The following is a 12,894-nucleotide window of genomic DNA, read 5'->3' on the forward strand; positions in this document are numbered from 1 at the left end:
AGTAGGCCTAATCTATGATGAGTTAGGTGGTCTGTTTATTTCTTTTGTTATCTCCCCTGACGATGCCCGCTGTGTTGTCCCTCACCCAACACACCTTGGGTGTGCGTTCCGTCTGCTTGAGCACATTGGGTACACACCACACCCTGCCCACGTCACACATTTGCTCCATCCACCACAGTCACGGCACTGACCTCTCCATCCGCCCATCGGAGAAGTGAGAGGCATGGTGGGCCTAGATAATCTAGACCAGGCTGGTCTATCACGCGATGCGTTCTGCTTGTCTGCGCATGCCCCATCCTCCCCCCTCATTCGCTCCGGCCTTCATTGTAGGCCACAGAATTCTACACTTAAGTGTAGAATTTTGTGTTGTAGGCACACGTGAGCTCTCCCATTCTTTGACTCGCTAGATCACCAAGTTTCTCAACTGGCGAGGTTTTACAATACATGTATTGGCAAACCGTCCTGGCCCCGCGGAAAATTGCATTTTTGAAATTGAAAAATTGCAAAAAATTGCAAGGCAAACTGCCTAAAAATTGCAACCTTCCCATCTCAGGCGCATTAATACGGGCTTAACATTTTTAGTTTAAAAAACAAGACAATTTGAGTACCGGTAGCATAAAAGGAGAACAGCCTTTTAAAAAATCATGATTCACAGTACAAATTTTATTTACAACATTTACTAGTACTAGTAACAACACACGAGTACGTTAACAATAAAGTTATCGACCAAATATAATACCGCGTGACCCAAAATAACGGAACCCTCGGTTTTCGTAATAACTTTTAAATGAAGGCATAACATTGACCAAATTTAGTTACCGGGTACTTGGTTCATGCAAAGATCTAGAAGTTAAGTATGAGTTTCAGTCTATAAAAAAAAAAGATGGGAGATTCGAACAACCTCTAAATTGCAAAATTAGCTTAAGCCCCAATCAATTCAGATCATATTCTATTTTTCTCTTGATAGGCCTACTTTCGATACACCGGTAATTAGTATTCCGATCTATTTCAGATGTTTTCTTTTTTTAAACCAGTATAGTATTGTTTTAACTCTAAGTCAAATCGTAAAATACAGCAAATTTTTTCTCCTTTTTTAATAGTGATAACAATGTAGATCATTTCTATAGCGACCACTCCCGTGTGAACGCACAGCAATAAGGCGTTTTACATTTATTGAGTGTCTACGTACACGGTAACCGGCAACCGGGCGCGTAATAATCTCAGTGTCGGCACGTACTCGGTAACCGGGCAGTTGTTCAGAATCTAAGTTCAATTTTTGTCATCCGGTGTTGCCTTCAATCCCAGCCCTCTCCCGACCTTTTAAAAAAAATCAATACCCCCCCCCCCCCCCCCCCCCCCCCCTTTTGGGGGGCATAAATTTCGCAGCGCACAGACTTTGAATGAACTTTGGTGACCCCAACCGGTACTCACAATGTGATGCGCACGCACAGGTTCACTGACCGGTCACGATGGCGAGCCCCACAAGACGCTTGTACTTGTACATGAATGTGTATGACTTCCTTTTTTTTTTTTTTTCAACAAGTGACAGCACAGGACAAATATTGATTTATTTTCATTCCGGTTACTGTGTACGTAGATACTGAGACTAAGTGCCCTGGCACCGTGTATGTAGACACGTGCATCATGTACGAACAATATTCACGCGCGCGCGCGCACGACACACACACACGCACACGTACACCTTATACGCGCACACACATGCATACCACACACACTCCTACTTTCTGATCACACGCGCACGCTTACACACATTAGATCTATGTCTCAGTTTGTGTTGTAAGTGATGTATTCCAGCCTGAATTTCCGGTTTTAATAGCTTTCAGAGTACGCGCAGTAGACAAGAGCTGGGCCGAAACCATGATTTACGTCGGCCTATCGGCTCTGTACTCGCGCCATTTCGAATTAAAAATTCTGTTAAAATTAGAGCGTTAGTGTTATTTTGCCTAAAACTGTAAGAAATTGCGAAAAATTGCAGCTTTATTCGGGACTCGACGAAAAACGCGGCCGCAAGATCGCGATTTCCTAGAGGGCCAGATAGTATGCGCTGTGCACAGCAGCAGCAATATTCTGTATAACCGACTCGCGTGTTTGTCACATTTAATTTACTAAGATAAAGAAGAAAACCCCCCCAGAGTTTTAGAATAGTGTCTTTATAAGACTTTTAGTTATTTCAAGACTCGTTAAAAGTAAAAGTGGACTCTACTGAAGTAAGTCGTAGTGGTGATTGAAACAATAAACAAGGACAGTAGTAAAATAATTGAATTTTGGGAGTGCTTATTTAGGCCACATATGGCCTAAATAAGGTAAGGGAGGGGGGTTTAGCTTATTTAGCCCACAGTGGACTGTGGCCTAAATAAGGTAAGGGAGGGATGTTTAGCTTATATAGGCCACACATGCTCAAACTACCCTTTTCAGGCAACTGAGTTCGTTCCACTTTCTTAATGGTGCACCTTTCTCATTTAGTACGGTTTTGTCTCAGTGTACAACTTATAAATCATAACCATAATGAATATTGTAAAGAACAAAGCACAATACGCAAAATTTTGCTCAATCCCAATGGTTTGAATGAGGGCCAGATTTTTCCTTCATGGAGGGGCAAAAGCTAGGCTACCATTTTTGAACACTTTGATCAAGTGAAAAGGTCAAATCCTCCGAATGGACTTCCAGGTTAAATTTGGGGTATAAAAAGTGTGTACATTACGTGGCTGAGTCAAAGTTACACTATCTTTGCCTGAGTGACACTCTCTCGTAGTAGTACATGTAGGCTAGTAGGCCTAGTAGTAGCAGTAGCAAAGATCGTGTAGAGAATATTTGGTAGTAGATTTTATCTAGTAGGCAGTTTAGTGAACGTGCTCGCAGCAGGGCGAATCGGCCTCGATAAGCCCCGTAGACTTTTGTGATCGGCCACGAAGCCTCGTGTTTTGATGGGTCTAGATCTAGATCTAAACAACTCAGTGTTATTCGCACTGCCACATCTGACAGGCCTAGATCTACATCTTTTTAAAAGAAAAAGAAAGATCATCAAAATGGTTGAATTCGTGTGAAAATCGATTCGGTAGAACTAGAAATATTAAAATTTGCTTCTGAAAACAAGGCAATTTTTATACGAAGGCCATTTTTATAACTCGATGAAATAAAAACTACTGGCTGTGTAGTGTGTTGTTCTTTATAAAAATAAATTATGAAACTTCAGGACGTATTATTTTCCAGCATCTTTTAACGCCTGAGCTGTAGAGGTTGAAGTTTTCACAACACTAATAGATCTAGTAATAGGGTTAGGTAATAGGGCTTTCCGTAAAAAATGCATAGATCTACAAAAGCCGAACCACCGAATCGACCGGGCACCTCGCTCTCCCCTGCACACTGTGATAACGTGTTGCTTCGGTATCGCATTATTCAACTATTAATACATGCGGCTATGGCAATTGGGATGTACTGACTGACAAAAAATTCAGTTTTGTTTTTATTTTACCATATATTTGACTTTAATAGTGCAGGCGATAGCAAGATCTAGATTCCCTGTCTAGAATCAGTAGTAGCAGGCCTATGCTAGAAGCAGCCAGAGAGCCTACAACTGCTAGATCTAGATCTAACTTATTATTGCTATGCCTTTGGGCTTTGGAATTGAAATAAAACGAATTGCTCAGTTCTAGTTACTTTTAGATTCAGCAATTAACTGTATTTCCAGAGTCAATGATAACAAATCTCAGCATAACACTCACTTTTACTTTTATTAGAATAATTAGATCCAACTTTTTTTCCTAAAATCTGTTTTGCATAAACGATTTTCTCCACTTGTAGAGCACAGAATTTACATTGTAAGCCTCTGCTCAGTCTTTTAGTATACATAATAAAATACATACACCCACACACACACACACACACATATATATATATATATATAGAGAGAGAGAGAGAGAGAGAGAGAGAGAGAGAGATATATATATATATATATATATAGAGAGAGAGAGAGAGAGAGAGAGAGAGAGAGAGAGAGAGAGAGAGAGAGAGAGAGATCTATATAATCATTTTATGTTGTTTTCGGGATATTTTTAAAACTCTTTTTTTTCAACATGTCATAAAATCAAATTGTGCCATTTTCTTTGAAAAGAATAGCATCAGCAGTGGACTTTTAGACAGCGAGACTCTGATTCAATTTTTTAAAATAAAAATATGCTAATCAATGAAAATTGCAAATTGATAATAGTTTAGTCCTGTAGAGGATAGGTGGACTCCGGGGTCTGCAGAGCGAAATACTAGGTTTTAGGATGTGAACCCCGGAGTCAACGTAGTGAAATAAGGTTTGGTTTAAGTACGGATTGGTGGACCCTGGGGTCAATGTAGTGATAAATAAGCAGGTTTAAGGTGGACCCCGGGGTCTACCTAGCGAAATACTAGGTTTTTTTAGGACAGGTGGACCCCGGGGTCACCGTAGTGAAATAAGTAGGTTTCTTTAAAGATTGGTAGACCCCGGGGTCAGCGTAGTGAAATAAGTAGGGTTCATTTTAAAAGGATTGGTGGACCTCGGAGTCACCATAGCCGTAGAGGAATAAGAAGGTTTAATTAAGGATTGGTGGACCCCCGGGACACCTTGATTAAACCTACTTATTTTACTACGGTGACCGCAGGTTCCACCTATTCTAAAAACCTAACTAGTATTCGTTAGGTAGACCCTGGGGTCCACCTTAAACCTACCTATTTCACTACGTTGACTCCAAGGTCCACCAATCCTTAAAATTAAACCTAGATCTACTTGTACTTATTTCACTACATTGAACCCAGGGTTCACCAATCCTTAATTAAACCTAGATCTACTTATGATTTCACTACATTGACCACGGGCTCCGCCAGTCCTACTATAAAATAAACTGAGATCTACTTATTTCACTATGTTGACCCCGGGGTCCACCTATCCTTAGTTAAACCTAGATCTACTACTTATTTCACTACGCTGACTCCGGGGTTCACATCCTAAAACCTAGCATTTTGTTAGGTAGACCCCGGGGTCCACCTATCCTTTTGGCTAGATAGACCCCGTAGTCCGCCTATCCACTTTCTTGATAATAACTGAAAACAATACATGTCAGTTGTCATGAATAGTGAAGAAAAATGCGGGGAAAAAAAGACAATGAGGTAGACTATAATTTGTCCAAAAAATTGCAAGTGCAAGTGAAGATCATAAATTAATTTTGTTATTTTCTGGTCACCTTTCCCGGTTTATAAAAAAATTCCAGTGGGCCTACTACTAGATCTATGTCTCTGAAGAACATTTTGCTTGCCTTTATTAGCTTTTTCATGTACATGAAAGCATAGAATATATAGTTTCACACAAATATATGCACAATACTTTGAAAAAGAAAGATAAGGTCATTGTTGTTTTGTTTTTTTACGGAATCCGTTTTACGTTGAGAAAAGCGCTAAAAACAAATTAAAAAATTTTAAGAATGCCCATAATATTAGTATTAGGAATCCGAAATCACTACCTAGTTGGTTTACTCTTTAATAACCATGAGCAGTTAAGAAAAGAAAGACACTGATATAGGATTTGTCTAAATATGACCATTAGCAATAAAGATATTGCCCATTTTGTCCAATTATCCTTGCATGTAAAATCACCCTGCACTGTACATCAATAAGCACAAAAGGAATATTTCTGTGACTTTGTATAAAGGTGTGGCCTAAATAAGGTAAGGGAGGGGGGTTTAGGCCTAAATAAGGTAAGGGAGGGGGGGTTAGCTTATTTAGGCCACCTGTGGCCTAAATAAGGTAGGGGAGGGGGGTTTAGCTAATTTAGGCCATGTGTGGCCTAAATAAGGTCACCCTTGAAAAAAAAAAAAGGCAGTCGTCCTTAACCCCCCTTGATCTTGACCAAACCATAAATGAGAAAAAAAATTAAATTAGAAGACACTACACCACAAACAAGAAACAAAATTAGAAGACGTGGATCAAAGACACAATTGTTTTATATATATATATATATATATATATATATATATATATATATATATATATATATATATATATTATAACAAAAAACACAACAACCTGTAAAATTTCTATTTCTATGGCAGATGTTTATTATTATTTATTTATCATTCAAGCAAGTGCTCTACAGTGTAACTTTATGCGAGTAAACATTAAGAAAAAAACCACACATTTTTACATGTAGTCATTTAGTATTTCTCATAAATCATTTTGTGCATTAACATGTAAGACAGCATTTGGCATTACGACAAGAGAAGAATACGAAAGACTTCTAGGACCTGCATCTCAACAGCTGCTGCAGAACCTCTTAATCAACTCTTCCTCACTGGATGAAATTCTATTGTGGCCTGAGACAAGAAGAGGCAACCCCACTAGGCTACAAATTGAGCATAATATATCCACGGTCAGTCAATTCAAGATGTCAGCAACAGTACATGTTTCCATGTACATTGTATATGATGGCCATTTAAGACTTTATTGGGAAAACAAAATGGTCCAGCACGCACATAGTGAACACGCAAATAATAGCAAAAAATGCACACAGTGAACAGATTGTCAGGTACTGATTTTTTAAAATATTCTATGTTGCAGATAGCACAAAATGCACACAGTGAAAGATTTTCAGGTTCTGTATTTTAAAAAATATTCCTTGTATTCAAGTTCAGGTGTATAAAATGAATGTCGAACACCCAAATCTGCAAATCTAGAAAACTTTAATCCCAACAACACGCATGTTAGCATGGCATATTAGCCACAATTCATAAAATGTTGAGCCAATCATTCAATTTTGCTATTTCAATTGAAATTCCTGCATAATAGCAAAATTTGTGCATAACAAAAATTATAATATAATAATATCATGTTATATTAAAAAGTTTGTGTTAATTACACAATTGTCTCAATGCCAGAGAGTGCTGAGGTTTTTTTAGAACACTGCTGTTGAGCTAAATGCTCAGGGAACACAAGTGAAGCACACAAAGATGCAACTGTGATGAATATGTATTGAAAATAAAGCATAAAACTAAGGACGACAAACTACAACAGTGCACACCATAAAAAAACAATTTTTAATTTAAATCTATCTCCTCTTCGCAGATCTATGGAGTTATCAATCCCTTGAGAAAAACGGTACATTATTATTATTCAAGAAACTACAGAAGACTGTTCAAAACGAATAAATTTCATATCCCCATCTTTTCCCGCATGCATTGGAAGTCTCCTTAACTGTTCAATAAAAAATTCCATCAGATCTAGTTAACATGAACAATTCTGAACCGTTTCATTACACCTCCATGTTGAATCTCCCCCTTTCTTCCCCCCCCCCTCACAGTAGCTTTCTAAAGTCAGTGCAGGTCACACAGCATGCTTTTAATAAAATAAGACCCTATCCCACTAAATAAAGCGTCTCTCTCACCACTTGCTGGATATAAGCGATGAGAGGGAAAGAAAACTTGAGATGAGATACTCGGCACTGCCAACTGCCCCCAGTTTAAGTTTAATAGAAATGTCCTGTCTTTTTCATATTACAGAATATGCAGCAATGATTTATTGATTAAGCAGATAGCCTTTCTTCAGATGGGCATAAAACCTAAAATACATAAAATGAAAAAACCTTAAGTTTAAAGAAGTAAAATAGGTGTTCTTGTCCAGTGAAACCAAATGAGCCATACATTCAAAATTGCTACAAAACATTCTTATTTAACAATCTGAGTTATATCACACAAAGTCACAAAGCAATACATATAATTATATAAACAATTACATTCAATTTATGAATAAGAGACATTTGGATTAGTTTGAGTAAAGAAAAGGGATACAGTTGACTCCACTTCAGTTGAAATCATTCGAGTTGATTTTCGGTTACGTTGATATTTTTCTCAGGTCCCAGCAACTCTTCTGCTTTACATTTTTATAACATTCAAATGATTATGTTAAGTTCAACATGCTTCTTTAAAAATACCCAGCCACAAGTATGCAACGGCTGAATTGATTTTTTGTGCGTGCATCGAACCATCTGTTGACCAATAAACATACAATGTTGGGAACTTAAAAGGAAATGTTTTGCTTTAAACTATGTGTTGTTTGTGGTGGTTTTCAGGTACCAATTAAGAATTAAGAATTCATTTTCATAGGTTTATTAAGAGATCATAACTAGATCTTGTCAATAGAGGCCAACTGTCTATAATGGTTACCTTTCTTTGTGATCTTGAGTGATCGTATAAATGGAAGTTTTAACTGTATTAATCATACAAAGGTAAATGACATATTAAAATATATCATACTGACTTCAAATGGTATTACGAAAAATTTTGACTGACAACATAACATTTTTGAGAGTCTCTCAACATACAATTATTACAATGAACCTTCAGGGAGGGCCTAAAGGCAAGTGCATTATAGGCAAGTCATGATTTGGGGAGGGTGTGGGTGAGGCTGGGGCGAGTTAATACAATTTAGTTTCAAGCTGAAAATATTTTATAAACCAGACAAAAGAACATGACATTGAGTGAGACATCCTTTAACAAATGACTGGAACAAAAATATTTAACCTTGAACTGATAACAATGCATTTTTAACCCTTTGAGCCTCGACTTTCTGAGGCTATCATATGCCTCTGCCTCTGAGCTACTAAGATATTCACGCCCACATTCACATCATTGTCAGAATCGCATTCCAGTTCCATCTCGCTCAGGGTAGTCCTCATCACTACCAGGATCTAATCCCGAACGATCTTTAAAATAACGAATAATTTCCTGTCTAATAAACACTGTCTTCTGTGTGCGAAACACTGTTTTCTCCGTGTGTTTTGTCGCAGGCACGCCGGTTTGGGGATAGGATCTTGCTCACTGGTGTATCCGTGGCTAGGCATAAGGGCAATTTTACCGGCGACCAGTTAGGGCTCAAAGGGCTAAGCAATAAAAAAAAACAATGACCAATGGCATTACACTCCTGAACATTGTACTGCAGGAAGATCACAAATATATTTCATAATTTTTAAAGATGGCCCTGAACTTATTAATAATGTCTGGATACACAAAATGATAACATGACAAAGAGGATTAACCTGAACACAAAAATATCATGAAGAGAGCAAAGGGAGCACCAGATGTCCCAAATAACACCAGACCACTCCAATTCAAACCCCCCGTCAAAACCAAAAAAAAAAAAAAAAAAAAGAAAAGAAATACTTCGAAAACAACTTAGAATCGTCTCATAACTTTAAACGAGGGATGAAAAAAAGAAACTCTCAAAGCAGAGACAAACAACAAACAAAAAGGTCAAATATTTACTTCACTTTTAGAACTAGACTACTTTATGTTTATAATAATTATATATATGGAATGGTCAGTATCAGAACTGGACTTGGTCGACATGAACTGCGAGTATATCCACAATGCGTCAATAGAGTATCAAAAGGAGCAACAATATCTGCTTATTTTTATAAATATTTATATATATAGATACAAAACAAAGAAAACATCTACATACTAGACCTGCATGTGAAACCAACCAGATTGTCTGAAAATTTTTCGCACCCCCCCCCCAAAAGAGCTTTTATGGGTATCATAAGGAAGGACTTTCGAGTAACAAGCGACCAACCCAACAAACACAACGAAGAAGAGACCTAACCCTACCCCTACCCCTAGGCCTACCCCAAAAAAGAACCTGCAACGAGCCTCATATTAAAAGGCCAGCAAAAGTCCAATATGAAAAAAAAAAATTTAATTAAAAAACCACACTCCAAAACAAACAAGGCTTGCAAGGAGCATAATATAATGGCCTATATCTACATATTGCTAGACCTAGATCTATAATAATAGGGTTTGATAAAACAACACAATAGAACTGGAATATGAATCCCCATATAGATCTAGTAAACTAAATAAATGTAGATCTAGCTAGATCTTGATCTAGATCTTGTAGAACAAGTGAATAGGATCTAGGAATAGGCCTTGAACTAGAAATCCGCATCCGATTCCAAACAGAGGGGCTCAGCTGAGTCTAGATTCTAAATAAATAAATGATTGACGCACCTGATGCTTTTTACCCACATTAATATTACAACACAACCTATGATAGGGTTTGACAAAATAGAATTGGAATATGAATCCTCCATTGAGGTCTATAAGGATCTATATAAATCTAGATCTAGATCTAGATTCTATTATCTAAGTCTAAGTGAGTCGGACTGGAATGAATCCACACGATCTGAACAATTGAATTTGTCAACAAAACGAAATTCAAAATGGCCGCTCGAGCACGAAAATGAAAGTAGATAATTTAGGTCGTCGTCCTTTTTCGTACTCGCATATCTACTCAGGTTCCGACAATTATGTCGGAAACGCCGACATCGGCAGTCAGCAGGAAAATGAAAGTGCCGACAAAGCCGACGGGAGAAAAGGGGGACGCTGGCAGTCGGCCAGGCCTTGCACTTCGCACATTAACTGATACAGGTGGGCCTAGCGATAGCATCGGCCGCCTCGCGGGTCGCGTCGCGATTGTCGGATTTCAGACGATTGTCGGTAAACATGCAGGTCTAACATACTGTTTACAAACATAAACATAAGATCTTTCATCTTCAAATTCAAGTCACCTGATGTTAATGCTCACTTCTTCTTACAAACATTTTGAGAAAAAAACAAAAACAAACAAACAACCGAAAACAACCCAACCATGTAGAATCTACATCTGCATGCATCACTGAGTATATGAAATACATGAAGCTCAACACAACCAAGTCCAACATTATGGCTAATAGTTCCTCTGTGTCTGAAAGAGGAATGGTACAGGTGAGGGACCAGATTGTGGGAGATGACGGCTTGACTCCCCTACTTGTCATCAGCATTGCGGAGCAGCAGGAGTGGGCCAACGTTGTCCCGAGCGGCTGAATTATGCTGGTTGTGAGACCCATCACACAAGGGGAACTGTAACATGAGATAGGGAAGGGGTGGGGGGAAGGAGATAAGGCATAGGATTCCACATAAGAATTTTGACTCTTAGTTTTTTAAAGAGTTTTACAGCACTTGCAACACAATTAGGTCATATTAGTGCATAAGATTAGTGGTGCTACAACAAGAGAGTAACAAACACAAAAACGAGGAGAGATGACCACAAAAATAAGGGACATAGCAAAATCTTTTCCACTGTTCATTCCTGAAAACTTCTAATAACCTCCTCCCCCCCCCCCCCCCCCCCCCCCCCCCCCCCCCCCAACGGACAATGCATGCATCTTGTTCCATGTCAAAGCAAAAGAAAAGAATAGTGTTGCTGATGTGTCTGTGACTGAACAAAAAATGCCCTTATGGCAGATCACAATCAAGATGATGTAACCAACACTGATACGGTCAGAGCATTCTTAAACCTAAAAATCAGAGTTTGGCTGAAAAAAGTGAGAGTCCCCAGAATCTCTGTAGGTTAAGATTATGTTACAAACTGAAAGTTGCACAAACTTTGCAAATAAAGCAATGTATTTCCACATCACATATGGTAAGTTGAGTAAGACTGATGGAAAAGTAATTAAAAAAGAAATCAAATTTTATGTAAATCCGATCGGGATTCTTCAAGGGGCAAAATAAAATCGGAGAGATACCATTCTATCAGATTACTGGGCAGGTCTATGTATATTGTCAGCAGGCTGCTCAATGTAAAAGGGCCAAAATGTCAGGAGAGAGAAAAAACATTCATTCTTTTGACAGTCGTACCTATAGAGTCTATAATGTAAAAGTATCACAGATTAACTTAAGAAACTGTAATTTGAAAGAAAAATTTTGGGATTAGTTTATCTGAACAGATGGATAACAATATCCAAAGCCTTTGAAATGATGACCAGAGTAAGAACAGTAACCTTCTTTGATCTCCAGCAACGGCAAAAAGCCATCTTGTCTCCAATGTCTTCAATGTCCATCTGAGTTACAACCTTGGAGTCTTCCTTCTGAATTGATTGATTCACCTTGATGGGAAAAAAGGTAAAACAAGAGATTCATTTAGGATTATATATTAAGTGGAGGCAATGAAACATGTTACATGTTTTCAACGAAGGGGAGGTCAAAATTACACACTGACATCATTACAGTAACAGTCATCTCTTTCTATTCTATTTCCGTTCCTTATATGACAATGGGATAGCCCATCAATGACCACTACTGAAAAATAACAAACACAATGGGAACACAGACAGCTGCATTACTTAACACACAACTTTATCTAATGTTGAAATGACATGGTCGGTGTCTTAAGCAATCCACTTGCTTAAATCAGTTTGGGTACTTTTTATACCAGAGGAAAAAAACTAGTTTTTATTGCATTGTTCCAATCAGGAATTATGAAAAGTAAAAAAAATTGTAAGCCTGGACCATATCATTAAACTGCATTTTGGTGATGCTGAAAGGTGCATCTCGGATAGAGCTTTGGAATGGTGTAAAAATAGAAAAATCTCAAAATTTGGACTCACGTGGATAGTTTGCAACAGTAATAACATGCTCTATGAAATCAACAAGTGCTGTTCCTATTTTAGCACACAAGCCTTCAATAAACTGTGTGCTGGGTGCCATCCCGTATTGACCTAAATTTCTGATTTTTGGGCGCTTTTGTCGTGACTGTTAATTACAGAAAACTACTCCCTTTTGAGCCTAAAATTGTGACGATTAATGCCTATATGGTTCATAGAATTTCACTTTTATTATATACTTATTTCCATTTTTGCAGCTGGAATTCAGTGCAAAACATGGGAATGATGGAGGGGGAAATAGAGAGAGACACAGAGATGGAGGGAGGGAAGGTGGGAGTAAGGGAGAGAGAGAGATAGAGGGAGAGGGGGAAAGTAGAGAGAGAGAGAGAGAGGGGGAGGGATGAAGGGAGGGAAGGAGCGAGTAAGGGAGAGAGAGAGGG

General features: G+C 38.3%; 1 protein-coding gene across 1 annotated transcript in view; it reads right to left on the minus strand.

The window, feature by feature from the left end:
* Positions 1-10,495: 10,495 nt before the first annotated feature.
* The window catches only part of LOC101863103 (CDGSH iron-sulfur domain-containing protein 2), a gene marked incomplete at its 5' end in the record, with an annotated part of 2,888 nt that continues 489 nt past the window's right edge, over positions 10,496-12,894 (minus strand). Inside the window, 2 exon segments of the mRNA XM_013082133.2 lie at positions 10,496-10,931; positions 11,852-11,956. Coding sequence (XP_012937587.1) covers positions 10,836-10,931; positions 11,852-11,956 — 201 coding nt within the window.

This window comes from Aplysia californica, unplaced genomic scaffold (genome assembly GCF_000002075.1).
Source record: "Aplysia californica isolate F4 #8 unplaced genomic scaffold, AplCal3.0 scaffold00161, whole genome shotgun sequence".
Classification (NCBI taxonomy): domain Eukaryota; kingdom Metazoa; phylum Mollusca; class Gastropoda; order Aplysiida; family Aplysiidae; genus Aplysia; species Aplysia californica.